The 17,682-nt window shown below is 40.0% G+C and overlaps 1 protein-coding gene, 1 non-coding gene and 2 pseudogenes across 2 annotated transcripts in view; 3 read left to right on the top strand and 1 right to left on the bottom strand.

Moving 5' to 3' along the window:
• Window positions 1–17,682, bottom strand: part of HMGXB3 (HMG-box containing 3) — a 52,768-nt gene that overhangs the window by 22,114 nt on the left and 12,972 nt on the right. Inside the window, exons 6-10 of the mRNA XM_030826654.1 lie at window positions 12,175–12,306; window positions 6,126–6,544; window positions 3,894–4,069; window positions 3,658–3,755; window positions 63–161 (exon numbers count right to left, since the gene is read on the bottom strand). Coding sequence (XP_030682514.1) covers window positions 63–161; window positions 3,658–3,755; window positions 3,894–4,069; window positions 6,126–6,544; window positions 12,175–12,306 — 924 coding nt within the window. The remainder of the gene's footprint in view (window positions 1–62; window positions 162–3,657; window positions 3,756–3,893; window positions 4,070–6,125; window positions 6,545–12,174; window positions 12,307–17,682) is intronic.
• Window positions 1,446–1,549, top strand: LOC115832022. The gene has a single exon (XR_004027497.1). It is a non-coding gene; the product is annotated as a small nucleolar RNA U13 (small nucleolar RNA).
• LOC115836990 lies at window positions 6,976–9,826 on the top strand (annotated as a pseudogene).
• On the top strand, window positions 13,249–16,099 carry LOC105739272 (annotated as a pseudogene).

Raw genomic sequence — 17,682 nt, forward strand, 5'->3', positions numbered from 1 at the left:
TTTCAACCACAAAATCAAAACAACCTGCATGTCAACCCACCACCACCTAGCTGCATACTTACCAATGTGACAGTGCAGCTGTACTTATATGAAGGAAACATATCCGGCTTGACCTCCACAACTTTCACCTGAGAAGTCCTGTTGGATGGACCACTTGGTAGCTGTGGATCAGAACAAATTGTTTAGTGCTTTTGAACTTTAGCCAAACTCCTGAGGTCCCATGACCTGAAATGACTTGAGGGAATGCTTTCCTGGGGAATTTGTAGAGCTATTCTCCAAATGAGCCCTCTGGACTTGGCAGTCACCAGCCCACCAAAGGCTGAGTGTCATGTTCAAGTCCAGGGCTTGCCACATGCTTCTGTGCAGTTTCTAATACCATGTATTAGAAACATCATGAATCAGATTTACAACTACTACTGAGTTATAAAAGCACATAATTGCTTTAATACACATAAATACATGATTGAACAACTTTGCATAGAAAGACGTCTGAAAGACTATTCACTAAAATGTCACAGGGTAAGAGGACAATCATGGTTGTTTCTCCCTCTTTACCACTATCTACAAAATTTTCTTTTTTTTTTTTGGTAGCGATGTGGGTCTCACTATGTTGCCCAGGCTGGTCTTGAACTGCTGGACTCAAGCAATCCTCCCACCTCAGCCTCCCAAAGTGCTGGGATTACAGGCATGAGCCACCATGCCTGGCCTCAAATGTTTTATAAGGAATGTATATTTTACTTATATAGCTAAAAAAAACACAAAAGATAAAGCATACAAAGTTAAAATTATTCTATAATAATGAATTTAAGTTGATTTTCAGAATATCTCATGTACCTCTTTACTGGTTTAAGACTAGTGAAAGAGCTTGTGGCTTTTAACAAATACCCAATGTCACCAATCAAAAGGAAACTATTTACAGAGAAGACTGGGATTTACCCAAGTAACAGAGTGTACATGAAGGGAATCTGGGGGCTGGAAATCTACAAAACTACCGACGCTAACCAGATACCTTCCTTCTACACCGCAAGATCACACATACACCCAGAGCTGCCACATCTGTGTGGAAAACAAAACAGTTCTCAAAGTAAAAGCCAGTTGATATTCCTGTCAGGGCAAATGTAAAACTGTTAAAGAAAGGAAGTTAACTGACAAAGAACACATGACAAGGGAGATGGCAGACCCGTTCTCCTATTCCAACCTGGTCCATCACACAGTTTTCAAACTACAGGTCACAATCCAATGAGGGGTCATAACATTAATTTAATGGGTTGAAACCAGCATTTTGCAAATAGGAATGAGAAAAAAAAAAGTGACTGCATATAGTAAGGGCACAGCTTCATTAAACCTTTAGTATATATGTTTACTGGGCAGTAATAAAAAATATGCCTGTTACTGAGGGTCATGATCAAAAGCTTGAAAAATGCTAACTTAGGAAATTTTGAGAGATCCTTTTATAGCTCACAAGTATGACGATCTGGTATTCATGCACATGTGTGAGATGTGCCTCCCTCAAACCTCATTATAACGTCAGCACATTACCCATTTGACGTGAAAAAAAAAAAAAAAAAAAAAACTTGATAACTATTCTAGCTACATACAGCCAAAAAACCAACCAACCAACCCCACTAATCCATGGAATTTGGACACGCAGAAAATTTTTAATATCTGTATCACTAAATGAAGTGAAAAATACAAGCCACAAACTAGTATATGGAGTAAGAGTCAAGTTTCTGATTTTTAAAAAACTGTATTAAAAAATAAACACACACAAATTCAGGAAAAGACCTGAAAGCACATTGGATGGTCATTCTGGGTGGCAGGATCATGAGGGACTTTTCTTTCTCCTTTACCTGAATTTTCTATATTTTCTAGAACCATGCATTCATTTTTAAAACGAAGCTAAAGAGACATGACAACTAAATGTTAATATCTGATCCTAGACTGGATCACAGACTGGAGAAAAATATGCTATATAAAGGAACTGTCCTAGAATAGGAGGGGCTTTAAAAATATACAATAAAATAAAGAAGACACTGGGTGAGGTGGCTAATGCCTGTAATCCCAGTACTTTGGGAGGCCGAGGAGGGAAGAGGATCACTTAAGGCCAGGAGTTTGAGATCAGCCTGGGCAACATAGCAAGAGATCCCGTTTCTACCAAAAAAATTTTAAAATTAGCTTGGTATGGTGGTGCCTGCCTGTGTACCCAGCTACTCAGGAGGCTGAGTTGGGAGGATTCCTTGAGCCCAGGAGTTCGAGGCTGCAGTGAGCTATGATTGCACCACTGCACTCTGGCCTGGGCAACAAAGCAAGACCTTGTTTCTGCGGGAAAAAAAAAAATATATATATATATATATATAAAAAATTGGGTCCGTGAAAAGAAAATAAATCTTGGGGCCCCCAAATCTCTATGCTAAATGGAAAAGTCAAGCTGGGAACTGCTTGGGGCCAACCTGCCTCCCATTCTATTCAAAGTCACCCTCTGCTCACTGAGATAAATGCGTATCTGACTGCCTCCTTTGGAAACGCTAATCAGAAACTCAAAAGGATGCAACCACTTGTCTCTTATCTACCTATAACCTAGAAGCCCCCTCCCTGCTTTGAGTCTTCCTGTCTTTGCTTCCAGTTGTCCTGCCTTTCCAGACTGAACCAATGTTCATCTTGTGTATGTTGACTGATGTCCCCTAGAATGTATAAAACCAAACTGTGCTCTGACCACTTTGGGCACATGTCATCAGGACCTCCTGAGGCTGTGTCCCAGGTGCATGTCCTCAATTTTGGCAAAATAAGCTTTCTAAATTAACTGAGACCTGTCTCAGATTTTCAGGGTTCACAGGTCAAATTGACACAATTTGGAATATGAATGGGAGAATAAAGATATACATCAATGTTTCAGTAAAAGAATATCCCTATTCTAGGCCGGGTGTGGTGGCTCATGCCTGTAATCCCAGCACTTTGGGAGGCTGAGGTGGGTGGATCACCTGAGGTCAGGAGTTCAAGGCCAGCCTGGCCAACATGGTGAAACCCCATTATCTACCGACAATACAAAAGTTAGCCGGGCGTGGTGGTGTGCTCCTATAATCCCAGCTACTCAGGAAAGGCTGAGGCAGGAGAACCACTTGAACCCAGGAGGTGGAGGTTGCAGTGAGCCAAGATTGTGCCACTGTACTCCAGCCTGGGTGACAGAGTGAGACCCTGCTGCCAAAAAAAAAAAAAAAAAAAAAAAATCCCTATTCTTATGAAATACACAAACAAGCATAAAGGCATAACTTACCCTATAATGTGTATTTTACACACATGCATGTGTACACACCCACACATGGTGGGGGAACACACATGAACATAAAAGATAGAGCAAAATGGGTTAATACATTAACAATAGGTCACTATGGGTAAAGAGTATATGGGTGTTCTCTGTACTATTTTTATTTTTGTGACTTTTTTGTAAGTTATAAATTATTTCTAAGTAAAAGGTTTAAAAACATGTATTCGCTTGTTTTAAGAAATTACTTAAAAAATAGATAATTCATTCATGTTTACCTCCTCCCAGACGTCTGCCAATGTGTAAGAACTGGGATCTGCCTTTACCTATAGCTTTGATACATTAAATGGAAGCAGCCAGACCCTCAAACAGCTCCCACTCTGGAAAATGGGCCTTACCTTCACCTCACCAGGGCCAGATGGCTGTTGAATGGGCTGGCCCAGCTGCTTCAGTGTGCTTGGCTTCAGACCACAAGTCCTCACAGAGGGAGTGTTATCTGAGAGAACCAGGAGCCAAACTGGTGACTTAAGTGCATTCAGAGTCTCCCCAAGTCTCTATGTCCGTTCTCAACCCCCCACTCCTGTCCCTTTCCTGTCAGACAGCCCCTCCATCCCAGGTATGCCCCAGCCCTTACCACTCAGGGAAAAGGCCTGCCTGGCCCTGGGCAGTCCCATGCTGCTGCCTCGCCCCACATTAACTGGGGCTGGCAAAATTGCTCTCATGGGTCTTGCTGCAGCCAGTAATGAGGGCTTGCCCCGTGCTCTGCCTTTAAGCTCTGGAGCTCTGGACCCAGGGGTAAGCAGGTCAACTCTGAAAAGAGTAAGAAGACAAATCTGGAAATTCCGAAACAAAGGGAAGAAAACCAAAGTGCAATCTCTATATAGTGCTTTATTAGAGGATAGTATTGGGGTTAAACTGTCAAGCTTTAGACAGATTGAGTTCAAATTCAACCACTAAATAGCTGTGTGGCCCCGGACAAGTAATTTCATTCTTCTGTTAACTTCAAGTTTCTAATATGTAAAATGAAACAGTAATTACCTATACATTATGGAGTCATTGTGAAGACACAGAAGTGTAAAACAATGTCTACAGCGTGTAATGCCAATTGCTATTATAGCTATAACATCTAATCTACCTCTAGTTAGAGCATATACTTATGACAGCAGCTTAGAGACCCTAGAGAACAGAGTCCAATGTTTGCTTCATCTTTGCAGCACCAATGTTGAGCACAGGGCCTACACCACAGAGTAGGCCTCAATAAACATTTGCTAGAGTGATTTATGTGTTTCAAACAAAGGTCTAAAGTGCACAGCTTCATCCTTTAAATATACAAAATCATCGCCAAAGTATATTGCTACATGATTTTTTTTAAAAAAAGCAAGATGGGGCCGGGCGCCGTAGCTCACACCTGTAATCCCAGCACTTTGGGAGGCCAAGGCGGGCAGATCACAAGGTTAGGAGATCAAGACCATCCTGGCTAATATGGTGAAACTCCATCTCTACTAAAAATACAAAAAATTAGCCGGGTGTGGTGGCAGGTGCCTGTAGTCTCAGCTACTCGGGAGGCTGAGGCAGGAGAACGGCATGGACCCGGGAGGCAGAGCTTGCAGTGAGACGAGATGGCGCCACTGCACTCCAGCATGGGCGACAGAGTGAGATTCCATCCCCAAAAAAAGCAAGATGTATTTGGGAGGCCAAGGCGGGCAGATCACCTGAGCCCAGGAGTTCAAGACCAGTCTGGGCAACATGGCAAAACCCCGTCTCTACAAAAAAAAAAAAAAAAAAAAATACAAAAATTAGCCAGGTGTGGTAGTGCGTGCCTGTAGTCCCAGCTACTCGAGAGGCTGAGGTGGGAGGGTTGATTGAGCCCGGGAGGGTGAGACTTCAGGGAGCTGTGTTCGCACCACTGCACTCCAGCCTGAATGACAAAGAGAGATCCTGTCTCAAACAATAAAAATAAACATAAAAATAAAAAACAAGATGTAGAAGTATGTATGTTGTGCTATGATTTGTGTTAAAAAAAGTGGGAAAAAAATATATATATACACACACACATACATATTTGTATACCAGGTATACAAGATATTCTTATTTTTCCAGGAAAAGCCAGCCAAAGTTAAAAGTGGAATTGGCTTCTGGTGTCCATTGCGGGCACAATTGTTACCAGTTGAGAACCACTGATACAAATAAGGGTCTTCAGTTACAAGAACACAGCTTCCTCAGGGAAGGGATATACACAGAATCCAATTAAGCATTTAAGGAGGAAAAGGGGAGAAAAAGATAGTGACTTCCTCTGACTTGCAAGGTACTCGGTTGCATGTTTTATATACAATCTTCAGTTTGTACAGTCAGCTTGTGAGGATAAGATTTTCTAATACCCAACTCAAGATTTTTCAGAGGAGAGAACTGAGGTCAAGAGACACGAAGTGACAATGCCCAAGGTCAAACAGAAGCCAGAAACAGTCAGAACCAGTACTGAGTTCTCTGACCATAAGGCCAGAACTCTTTCTACAGGATGCTTTAATAAAGATTCTCTTTCAAAATCCAGTATCCAGGACTGGTAACTCATAGTTTTAATACTGCCTAGAGCCTATACCAGCAAGACTCTAATAACCGCTTTAGGGAGACTGACAAGAGATGTGTAAGTAATCTGACAGCAGTACATGGATAGCAGAGTCCAGCGGGAAGGGACAATCTTTATATATCTCTAGGCCTTGGTTTCTGTATCTCTAAAACAGGAACCATTGCCTGGTCTCTGCTGCCTCTCTCAGGCATGCTGTATAGACATGGGATAAAACAAACATGGGGCATTTCCAAAGCTGTTATTTTAAATACAACTCTATATTATACAAACACACTGACTTACCCTGTAGGTTTTTTAGGAGCAGGGAGTGGACTGGAGGTACTTGTCCCCTCGGATGGTGTTGGTACGTCTGCTCCAGGACTGTCATTGTCAGTTGTCCCCAGAGTGACCCCAGGCTGCACACCACTTTTGACAACTGGCGTCTTAGTGACTGCTGTACCATAATTCCCAGGAGCTTCCTTAACCAAAACATGGGCATCGGAGATGATCACTTCCTCCCACTCACTCTCCTCACCTACTTCTCTGGGAGGAGCTACGTTCAGGAGCTGCATTACAGCTTCCGAATTCTCCAGAGTCAGTTTGGAGGCATTTTCCTTAGAGGAATTTTGCTCAGTGGTGACAGGCTGCTGATTTCTTTTCACCACAGAGCCTTTGGAAGTGACGCCAGAAGCCAATTCCACTTTTACTTTGGCTGGCTTTTCCTAGAAAAATAAGAATACCTTGTATACATAAGGCATTTTACAGTTGATGACATTCACAAACATTCTCTCATTTTTAATAATAAGGAAACTAAGGTCCATGAAAGGAAGAAGTTAACTTAAGGTCTCAAGTGTAAAACTAGCCTGAATCTAAGTCTTCTGGCTACAGGTTCCTTTCACTATAGTATTAAATGCCTTCATTTGAATAAAGCTGTTCATCTTCTAATGAATTCTTATTGAAAAGCTTCTCCAGGTTTCATCAACCAAATGTTGGCGTTTTTTAGTTTTACATTTAGTTTGACATTATTCAAAGCCTACTTCTGTGTGTCTAGAAAGAGGGTGACATACTGCCATACAGGGCCTAAAAGCCCTAAGTTGTTCACCTTGGTGGTCCTTTTATGAGATTTAGTTAATCCCAATGTGGCCACAACCTCATGTGGACAGATTCAAATTTTCCCATCTCCTTCGGGAAAAATTCTATTTTTTCTCCCAGATTCTTTAAGGTGAGTCTTAAGAATGACTTACACATATGTCACATACTTTGCACTGGATCAAATTAACTCATGCATTGTTATGTGCTACAAATATTCAAACTCACTAAAAATAGCAGCTGCTATTTTAGCTAGACCTGGTTTTAAAAAGTCCTTGGTGTCTTAGCTTTTATCCAATTAGCACTGCAGTGGAAATAATAGTAATATATATATATATATATATATATATATATATATATATACATACACTTTTAAAAAATGTTTTTAAATAGTGGTTGTCTTCAGAAAGGTTTTCTACCCACCATGTATATCATGAAGGGCACTGTAAACTAGGAAACATAAAGGCTGGGTTCTATTAAGCTTAGCTCCACTCCTAATTAGTTATGTGGTATAAGGCAAGCTTCAGTTGAATCCTCATTTCCCCTTATGAAATAGCAAAGGGTTGGGCTCTCAGTATTTGTCAACAGGAGCCAGACAGCATTTTGGGTGACCTAATTCTTTAGTGTGTAGGACCTCCCTGCACATTACAGGAAGTTTAGTGTCTGTGCCAATGTCACTAAATTTCAATGTCATTTATCTCCCAGTCGCTTACTATCCAAAAACCCCTCAACATTTCCAAAGCCATCTGCACATTGCACTTCTAGTTCAGAACTGGTAACAGCCAGGTGTCACGGCTCATGCCTGTGATCCTAAGTCTTTGGGAAACTGAGAAAAGAGGATCACCTGAGCCCAGGAGTTCAAGACCAGTTTGGGAAACATGGCAAGACCACATCTCTACCAAAAAAAAAAAAAAAAAAAAAAAAAAAAAAAAAAAAGAGCCAGGCATGGTGGTACGCAGGCTGTGTTCCTGTGTTCCCAGCTACTCGAGAGGCTGAGGTGGCAGGATCACTTGACCCCAGGAGGCTGAGGTTGCAGCGAGTTGTATTCATGCCTGGGTGACAGAGCAAGACCCTGTCCCTGTCTGGAAAAAAAAAAAAAGAGCCAGTAACAGGTGACCTCTTAAGAGCTCTTTGGTAAAGCATTCTCAGATTCTAACACGTAATAGCCCCTAAGAGTGAGTTAACATGGAGAAAAATTCCAAGTCAAGTGCACAGAGCTTATTTACTGCAGGAGAGGGAAAATTTAGCACAAAAACACGAGACTAAACTCATTTTTTGAGATAAGATCTTTGAGCAAACACTGCCTACTAAGTAGGCTATTTTAGACAAAAATCACCGCAGAAAGATTGGGTAATTTAAGCAATCTGAGCAAAACAACTCTACCTGGTGATCTCACATTTCATTAACTCAGCCTACTCATTTTAGATGTTACTTTCAAAATTCTGAGGCTGCAGGCTCAGAGAGACCTCAATTGCTGCCATCAAAGAGCCTTAAGAATGAAGCCTTGAGCTAAACAGCCTTATATACTATCTTTTGTTTTATCCAACTCATTGGGAACTATGCCACATATTTCTTGGGCTAATTTTAGCCAGTATGAACTCTAGAACAATACAACAAAAGGTGAGTCATTTCCTGGCTGGCACAAACACACTTGGAGCTTTTAGAGACAAATTATACTTGCTGCCTCAAAAATCAGAATTCAAGAAATCTTATTAATAGATCAGGGGTGTCCAATTTTGGCTTCCCTGGGCCACATTGGAAGAATTGTCTTGAGTCACACATAAAATACACTAACACTAACAATAGCTGATGAGCTTAAAAAAATAAAAATAAAATAATCACACACAAAAAAATATCATAATGTTTTGCTCTTTGAGGAAGACACGGTCGTAGGTGGTGCGGAGCTGCGGTCCGCCCGCTCCTGCCCGCTCCTGCTCCTGACTCACCGCTGTTCTCTCTCGCCAAGGAACAAGTCGGTCAGGAAGCCCGCTGCAGCCAAGGCTTTTAAAGACACCGGAAAAACACCCATGGAGCTGGAGGTGGCAATTCACCGAATTCAAATCACTCTAACGAGCTGCAACATAAAATCCCTGGAGAAGATGTGTGCTGACTTGATCAGAGGAGCAAAGGAAAAGAATCTCAGTGAAAGGATCAGTTTGAATGCCTACCAAGACTTTGAGAATCACTACAAGAAAAACTTGTGGTCAAGGTTCTAAGACATAGGAATGTTTCCATAGGAGAATCCACAAGCAACTAATTGACTTGCACAGTCCTTCTGAGATTGTTAAGCAAATTACTTCCATCAGTACTAAGCCAGGAGTTGAGGTGGAAGGCGCCATTGCAGATGCTTAAGTCAACTATTTTAATACATTGATTACCAGTTGTTAAAAAACAAAAAATCTCAATGTTTTAAGATAGTTTATGAATTTGTGTTGGGCTTCATTCAAAGCCATCCTGGGCCGTGGGCTGGACAGGCTTGTCTTATATTCTGCAGCTAAACAGCATAGCAATGCCGGAGAAGTGTGGTTTAGTGGAAAAGGCAATGGGATAATTGGCTGTGTGAATTTAGTAAGTCGCTTTTTCAAAATCTATTTTTCCTTAGCTGGAAATTCAAAAGAGTTGAAGTAGCTGATAATCAAAGTCAATTTTATTTCTAAAATTCTAAGTGCATTGATGGTAAAATGTTACCTATCTTCTCTCACTCATTCTGTTTCTATAAGCTTTAGAAATCACAGTATCTACTCTTAACGTGGTAATCTTTGCAAAACACATTGGTAAATTCTGACTTAGCAAGTCAAGATAGGGGGAAGGTAGCTAAGAAAAAAATTGTTTTCATGCCATGACCTTGATCTTAGTAAGAGAACCATGGCTCTAAAGTTTTTCAGGCTGGGCACCATGGCTCACACACGTAATCCCAACACTTTGGGAGGCTGAGGCAGGTGGACCACTTGAGGCCAGGAGTTCGACACCAGCCTGGCCAACATGGTGAAATCCCATTTCTACTAAAAATACAAAAAAATCTAGCTGGCTGTGGTGGCACATGCCTGTAATCCCAGCTACTTCGGGAGGCTGAGGCATAAGGATCACTTGAACATGGGAGGTGGAGGTTGCAGTGAGCTGAGATCGTGCCATCCAGCCTAGACAATAGAGCAAGACTCTATCTTCAAAAAAAAAAAAAAAAAAAAAAGTTATTTCAGTTAAAGCCAGGTATGATGGTATGACGTCATATGCCTATAGTACCAGCTACTCAGGAAGCTGAGGCAGGAGGATCACTTGAGACCAAGAATTTGAAATGGGCCTAGGCAACATAGCAAGAGACTCTGTCTCAAAAAAAAAAAAAAAAAAAAAAAGTTATTTCAAAGTGAAAAAAAAACCACACATACAAGAAATGAAAAAGAAAGCCACACATACAAGAAATGAAAAAGCCAAAGTAAAAATAGCCTGAAGGAGGGACAAGCCCACAATGATCACTGACAGTCTTTCATGCATAAGCACAGGAAATATGGTCATTTGAGAGACCTGCTTTGCATTGGTCAAGAAAGGTCAAGGAAGATTCTGACTACTATCCAGTTCAATCTCCCCACTGCAGTTAGAGAACTGCCTTTTTGGGGAATACATTGTGAATACACTGATGGCTTCACAGAGGCACATCAGAGAAGATGGCACGAGAGCCTTAGACAAAACCTCCTGTGAGACATTAGCACTAGGCCCTTCCTGAGAATATGAAGAGCAATAGTAGGGCTAATAATTACATTGATGTCTATCATGATGATAGAAGGACATTCACTGAGGAATTAATATGTACCAGAAACTGCCATTTAGTCTATATGGATAATCTTATTTGACCCTGCTAACATCCCTAATGAAGTAGGTACTAACTTCTATTGACAGATGAGACAAAACTTAAATCCAGGAACAGATATAGAATGTCTTGACCAAGATTACACAGTTAAAAACCTTGGGAAGCAGGGGTCTGAACTGAGGTAGCTAACTCCAGAATTGTGTTCTTAATTATCCTGTTCTGTCTCCTGGAATTAGTGCTACCCTGAACTTAGTCAGAAGCCAAAACACTCATCCAGAGGGCAAAAGTCACCATCCCAGTATTTCTCAAAGAGATGTGAAAACTGCCCCAGAGAAATTTAAGGTATGCTGCTATACAAGGTTTTTCTACACATACAAGTTTGGACCATGCTGAGTTAAACATGTGATAATCACGATCCTAACCTAAGCCATTTTCACTAAAATAATATCCTCTCTTTCCTTTTCTACCCACCCAAATTCTGTTGATTCTTCAACTCTCTTTCTTCTATAAAACCTTCCCTGTCTGTCCCAGTCCTTATAAATGTCTCTCCTCTCTGAACTAGGTGAGAATTTACTGCCTATTCCATCCATTTTAGCCCTTAAAATGTATAGTTTCATATAAAAAATGTGGCAAGTATGTATGTTTTATCTAGTTCGCACCAAGCATACACAGGTGACAACGTGTTAAACGGAACTTCAGAAGGGCACAGCTGTGATACTCATTTATTTATTGAGTGTCTTCTATGGGCAAAGGCTGTGGGAGATACCAAGATCATTAAGGAACTCACAATGTGACATAAACAGAAACACTGTTAACTGGCGATGAGTGTTAAATAAAAATGTTAAAGACATACAGATACAGACAGCTATATATACAGATGGGGGGGATGACAGAAACAAGTAAATGAACATGGTGTAGTAGTTCATGGAAATTATGAAACAGGTACTATTTTTGAAGAATATTTAAAGGTATGATATGTTAAATTAAAGAAAGCAAAATATTATAGTATTGGAGATATCCACGAAAAAATAGAAAGAAAAATAAAAGGGAAAACAGTGCTCACAGTGCTGTAATCCCAGCACTTTGGGAGGCCGAGACAGGAGACTGTTTGAGGCCAGAGCAACAAAGGAAGACCCCATCTCTACCGGGGGGAAAAAAAAAAAAGAAGGGAAAGAAGAAGAAAAAAACAGATACAGAACTTATTCACAGAAAAAAAGACTGGAAAGAAGTACATCAAAATGTTAATAATGGCTTTTCTTTGGATGGTATATGAGTTTGGATAACAATTTATTCTATTTTTCTTTTGTATTTTTTAAACAAACTATGTACAATGGAAATGATTCACTTGTATAGTCAGACAGTAAAAACAAATGTTAAGTTTTTAAAAATCACCTGTTCCTATGGCAAACAGAAAGCCTGCTCTGTGAGGCTTCCAAAGCAGCAACAGCCAATGGACCTTACCTTTGGGATCCACTTCCCTCCTAGGAAGTTACCACAGGTAGGGCACTTAGGTGGCTTGTGCCTGGTGACATATGTAAAGGAGCACCCTGGGCTGGTGCATGTCCCATGGCCCCGGCGGGTATATGTAGTGGTCTGTAAATAAAGAGTACATCAGAATCAACAGAACAATCCAACCTCTCTCAGACTGACGACCACTATAATCTCAGCAACACCAGGAGGTCACAAGCTTGTGGAAGGATAACCAATTCATAATCATATCATAAAAGGTCAGTGTTGGAAAGGTCCTACAATACAACAAATTCACTTTTTAGAAATGGAGAAACTAAGTTCAAACGGGGAAAGACAATTGCCCAACATTACAGTTAGGTACCAGAAGAATGAAGAAAGTGATAGTTGCTATGCATTGAGCTAGGCACCACACAGTGCTAAACACTTTATCAATATTTCATTTAATACTCTCAGCAATCGTATTAAGTACGTATTATTGCTACTGAGGTTTAAATGCTTTGCCTCAAATCATCAATCAAGGGCAGAGCTAGACCTAGAACCCAGATTTCTCTATTCTTGGCCCAACATTCCTTCTATGCATCCAGCTGCACCCTCTGGCTCTAAATACTTCAAAGAATTTGCTTCATCTTCATTCTTCAGACAACCAAGGACCTGGGATTCAGAATAAAAATAGATCCATAGTCACTGAAAAAATAAGGGCAATTCAGGAGTATAAGCCAGGCCCTATCCTTTGATACTCAACAGAATGTAGTTATTCGCATATTAATATATATAGCCACTGGCTCTTATCATCTCCACTGATCTCCCTTTGAGCAAAATGTATTACAATGGGTTATAATATTTCAGCTACTAATAAAAACAACTCATTCATTAGTCCTGTTCCGCTTCTAGATTAAGGCTGGAAAAAAACCCATTTCTTTGTCATATTTGTTCTGTCACATATGTTTACTCAGCTATTAATTCCAGCTTCCCTAGCCCAGCCAAAACGCAAAAAAACTCCCTTGGGGAAACACCAAACTACCATTAGCTACCTCTGCAAAGAAGCCTAAGGAAAAGGCTTCAATTATGGCTTCCACTTATGACAGTGGTATTAAGTCAAGGATGAGCGTGAAGTGGTATGGCACCAAAAAGAAGAAGACCAGGCTTTGGGTTCCAATTTTGCCACTAATACACTGAATGACCTGGTGGTAAGGGACCTTAACTCTTGGGCCCTGAGTTTCTTCCTCTGTAAAATCACCTGTTCTTCCTATTTTATAGGCGTGTCTTGCTGAGAAAGTGAGATAAGGAATGAGAAAACATTCACTTAGATTCTACATGCTTGTGAGAGACTATTAATACTGGAATATAAAACATCTCTGATCCTTTCTCAGGTTGTGGCCAATGTATAATTCTCATTTTGAACACCTCAAGAAAGCAGAGTAAAAATTTAAGATAGGTTAGTTTCATAAGTAAATTACCATGAACTTGGAAATTCTTAATATTGTTAAGTAGGCTAGAGAAATGACTTTAGGAAAAAAACTGCTAATGTTCAAGGATGATGTTTCAGTCCTAAGTATTAATCATAAAACACTTTTCTAGAAGTGCTTGGCTGACATTTATTAGAGCATGAAAGAACAGTAATTTCCAGGAAAATAAAGACTCAGGAGAAATAACCAGTTTCTCCATGAGTCAAAGCTGCAGGCTGTTCCTATTTTAAAATATTGCAGCTTTATTATCTACAACATATTGTTTATCTGCAGCAGAGATTTTTGAAGATAAAATAAACTTATAAGTTAAAAATATGTACTTTAGCCCTAAAGAAACTACTAAAATAACCAAAACAAAGTCAATAGCTAATAAGCCAATAAAAGAAAGAAAACAGATCCATAAAAAACAATTACATCAGAAGAAGGCAGAACAAAATAGACGAAACAAATAGTAAGATAATAGATCTAAATGTAACCATATCCATAATCATATTAAATATAAATGGCTTAAACCACCTCTTTTAAAGACAGAGACTGTCAGAGGGTCTTGCTTTTATATTGAAACTACATGCTATCTACACAAAGCAGAACAAAACAAAAACACTTTACATAGATATAAATTAGTTAAAAGGATGGAAAAATATATTTCTTGATATAACAATAATTTTTAAAAGCTAGACATTAGACAAAGTAGATTTCAGAGCAAAGATTACTAGAGATAAAGGTCATTTCGTAATAACAAAGGGGTCAATTTATCAAGAGGGCACAACAATCCTAGATGTTTACATACTTCACAAGACAGTCAAAATTTGTGACACAAAAATTAAGAGAACTGTAAGAAACAGACAAATCTACAAGGATAGTTAAATGTCACCTCCTTTTTTTTTTTTTTTTTTTGAGACAGAGTCTCACTCTGTTGCTCAGGCTACAGTGCAGTGGCACGATCACAGCTCACAGTATCCTCCAACTATTGGGCCCAAGCAATCCTCCCACCTCAGCCCCGAGTAGCTGGGACTATAGGTGTGTACCACCACACCCAACTATTTTTCACTTTTTGTAGAGACAGGGTCTCCCCACCTTGTCCAGGCTGGTCTTGAACTCCTGGGCTCAAGCAATTCTTCTGCTTCAGTCTCTCAAAGTGCTAGGATTACAGGCACATATCACCGTGCCTGGCCAGATGCCTTCTCTTATAATTGATAGAACAAGTAGACAAAATCAGTAAGGATGTAAAAGGGTTGGACGTTATCAATCAACTTGACCTAATTAGATATGTATAGAACATTCCACCCAATAGCAGACTATGCATTCTCTTCAAGTGTACATAACATTTATCAAGACAGACCACATTCTGGGCTGTAGACAAGCCTCAATAAATTTAAAGGGATTCAGTTTATATAAATCAAAAAGGTCAGGCCACAGTGGAATTAAATTATAAATCAATAACAGAAAGATATCTGGAAAATCCCCAAATATTTGGAGAGTAAATAATACGCTTCTAAATATCTCATAGGTCAAAGAAGTAAATTAGAAAGTATTTGAATTGAATGAAAATGAAAACACACCATATCAGAATTTGTGGAATGCCACTAAAGCAGTGCTTAGAGGGAAATTCATAGCAGTAAGCACCTACATTAGAAAAGAAAGAAAGAGCTGGGCATGGTGGCTCACGCCTGTAATTCCAATACTTTTGGAGGCCAAGGCAGGAGGATTGCTTGAGCCCAGGTGTTCTAAGACCAGCCTGGGCAACACAGAGAGACCTCCATCTCTGCAAATAATTTAAAACAATTAGCTGGGTGTGGTACCCAGATACCTGAGAGGCTGGGGCAGGTAGGTCGATCCTGGGAAGTCAAGGATGCAGTGAGCCATGATTGTGCCACTGCACTCTAGTGTGGGCAACAGAGTGAAACCTAATCTACCAAAAAAAAAAAAAGAAGAAAAGAAAGGTTTTGAATCAATGACATCAGCTTCCACCTTAAGAAACTAGAAAAAGAACAAATGAGAACTATCGGGGCAGTGAAGAACACACGTGACCATGGCCATCAGCTGGATAACGTCTGTCATCGTGCCCTGCTCACCTTTGTGGTCCTGCTGGTTCACAGATTGGATGGCCGCAATACATTCTCCTATATCTCCATATTTGTCCCCCTTTGGCTTTTGTTACTAACTTTAATGGCCACAACATTTAGGCCAAAAAGGGGCAATCATTGGTGGTTTGGTATTCGCAGAGACCTCTGTCAGTTTCTGCTTGAAATTTTCCCATTTTTAAGAGAATATGGGAACATTTCATACGAACTCCATCAGGAAGATAGCGAAGGTGCTAAAGAAACATCGGTTCCAGAAGCTCCGAAAATTGCTCCAGTGTTTGGGAAGAAGACCAGGCAGTTTTAATCCAGAGCCCTGGGAAATATGTTTCCCCACCTCCCAAGTTAAATATTGATATGCCAGATTAAACTCCTAGAGAGGGCCCACACACAGACTCCACCTTGCCTTTGCCTCTTGTTCATTCATACCAAACCTGGAAATGGAAACAGGCACCAAACACTGTCATCTCATGCCCTGTTTGAGATTGATGCCTCATCAGCATGCATCATAAATGGAGACTGTTTCAGCATGTGGGTGTGTGTGGTGTGTACCTGGGTACCTGGGTAAGAGAACTTGCTTTCCATGTTCGTGCTTTAGATGTAGCTGGGGGCAGTAAGTTGAACTGTTTTAGTAGATCCTCAAAAGGAATAACTACACAGTGGTTTTCTTTAAAGTGTTAGTGCACCTATCAAAAGTATTGTTTAAAAGTATTTTTATACACTGCTAGTACAAAATTGTATTTCAGATTGTGCCTGTTATGACATAGTAGCAAATGTAAAGAATGCTCTTTGTTTATAAACCTCACAGTTTATAAACAAACTGCATATTGTCTATTGCAGATGTCTTTAAAGATTGCATAAAACAGTATGTGCCTGGTGTGGAGCTTACCAAAGTACTAGACACGAACATAGGGACTGCAAATTCCATGGGTGTTAATATTTAGGTGTTAGTAACCGAGGTCTACACTGTGTGAAGGTCTCTGGTAGTATCCGTTAGTAGAGGGAGCAGCCACCGCCCTTGCGAACTTGTGTCATGCTCCAGTGTAGTACCAGGCCATAAAGTGACACTGTTGTTTAGCACCCTGAATTTTTCCACAGGTAGTAACTGTCCAGAAACAACCAACATAAGCAACAAGTAGTTTGTCCATTTCTAAGAATCTTAGAATATTAGTTGGCTGTAATGTAAAGCATTACTTGTCACTGGAAAGCTGGAGAGAGTGGCCTTAACCAGAAGTGGCCAAGATTCAGGCATTATTTTAAGGTCTAAACTTTTCATCTGTCAGCAATAGGGAAACAACAGTTCAAATTATCTTTGTAGATAAGTGCATTGTTTATTACAGGGTAATAAGAGAATGTTATGAACAACTTTATGTCAATAAATTTGACAGCCTAAACGAAATGGACAAATTCCTTGAAAGCCAAAATACCAAATGCTCACTCAAAGAGACAGTCTGAATAGTCCTATATATATTTTTAAAATTGGGCTTGCAGTTAAAAACCTTCTCAGAAAGAAAACTCCAGGCCCAGATGACTTCACTGGTAATACTACCATTTAAGGAAAAGAACTGAGGTGGAGAAAATACTTCCCAAGTCATTTTAAGAGGCAAGCATTACCCTGATACGAAAAGTGGACAGAGACTGTATAAGGAAATTCTGAGCCAAATTCTGAGCAAACTTTTTAGCAAATGAAATCCAACGATCTATGAGAGGGATAATACATCAATGTCAAATGGGGTTTGTCCCAGGAATACAAGGGTGGTTTAAAATTTGAGTAATAGTGAAGTTCACCACCTTAACCAACTTCTGGAAAATTCTTATAATACTCTTAACAGACACAGAAAAAGCATTTGACAAAATCCAACATGCATTCCTGATAAAAACTCTCAGAAAATTAGGAACAGAGGGAACTACCTAAACATGATAAAGGGCATGTAGGAAAAACCTATAGTTAA

The sequence above is a fragment of the Nomascus leucogenys genome, chromosome 2, assembly GCF_006542625.1.
Source record: "Nomascus leucogenys isolate Asia chromosome 2, Asia_NLE_v1, whole genome shotgun sequence".
NCBI classification, from domain to species: Eukaryota; Metazoa; Chordata; class Mammalia; order Primates; family Hylobatidae; genus Nomascus; species Nomascus leucogenys.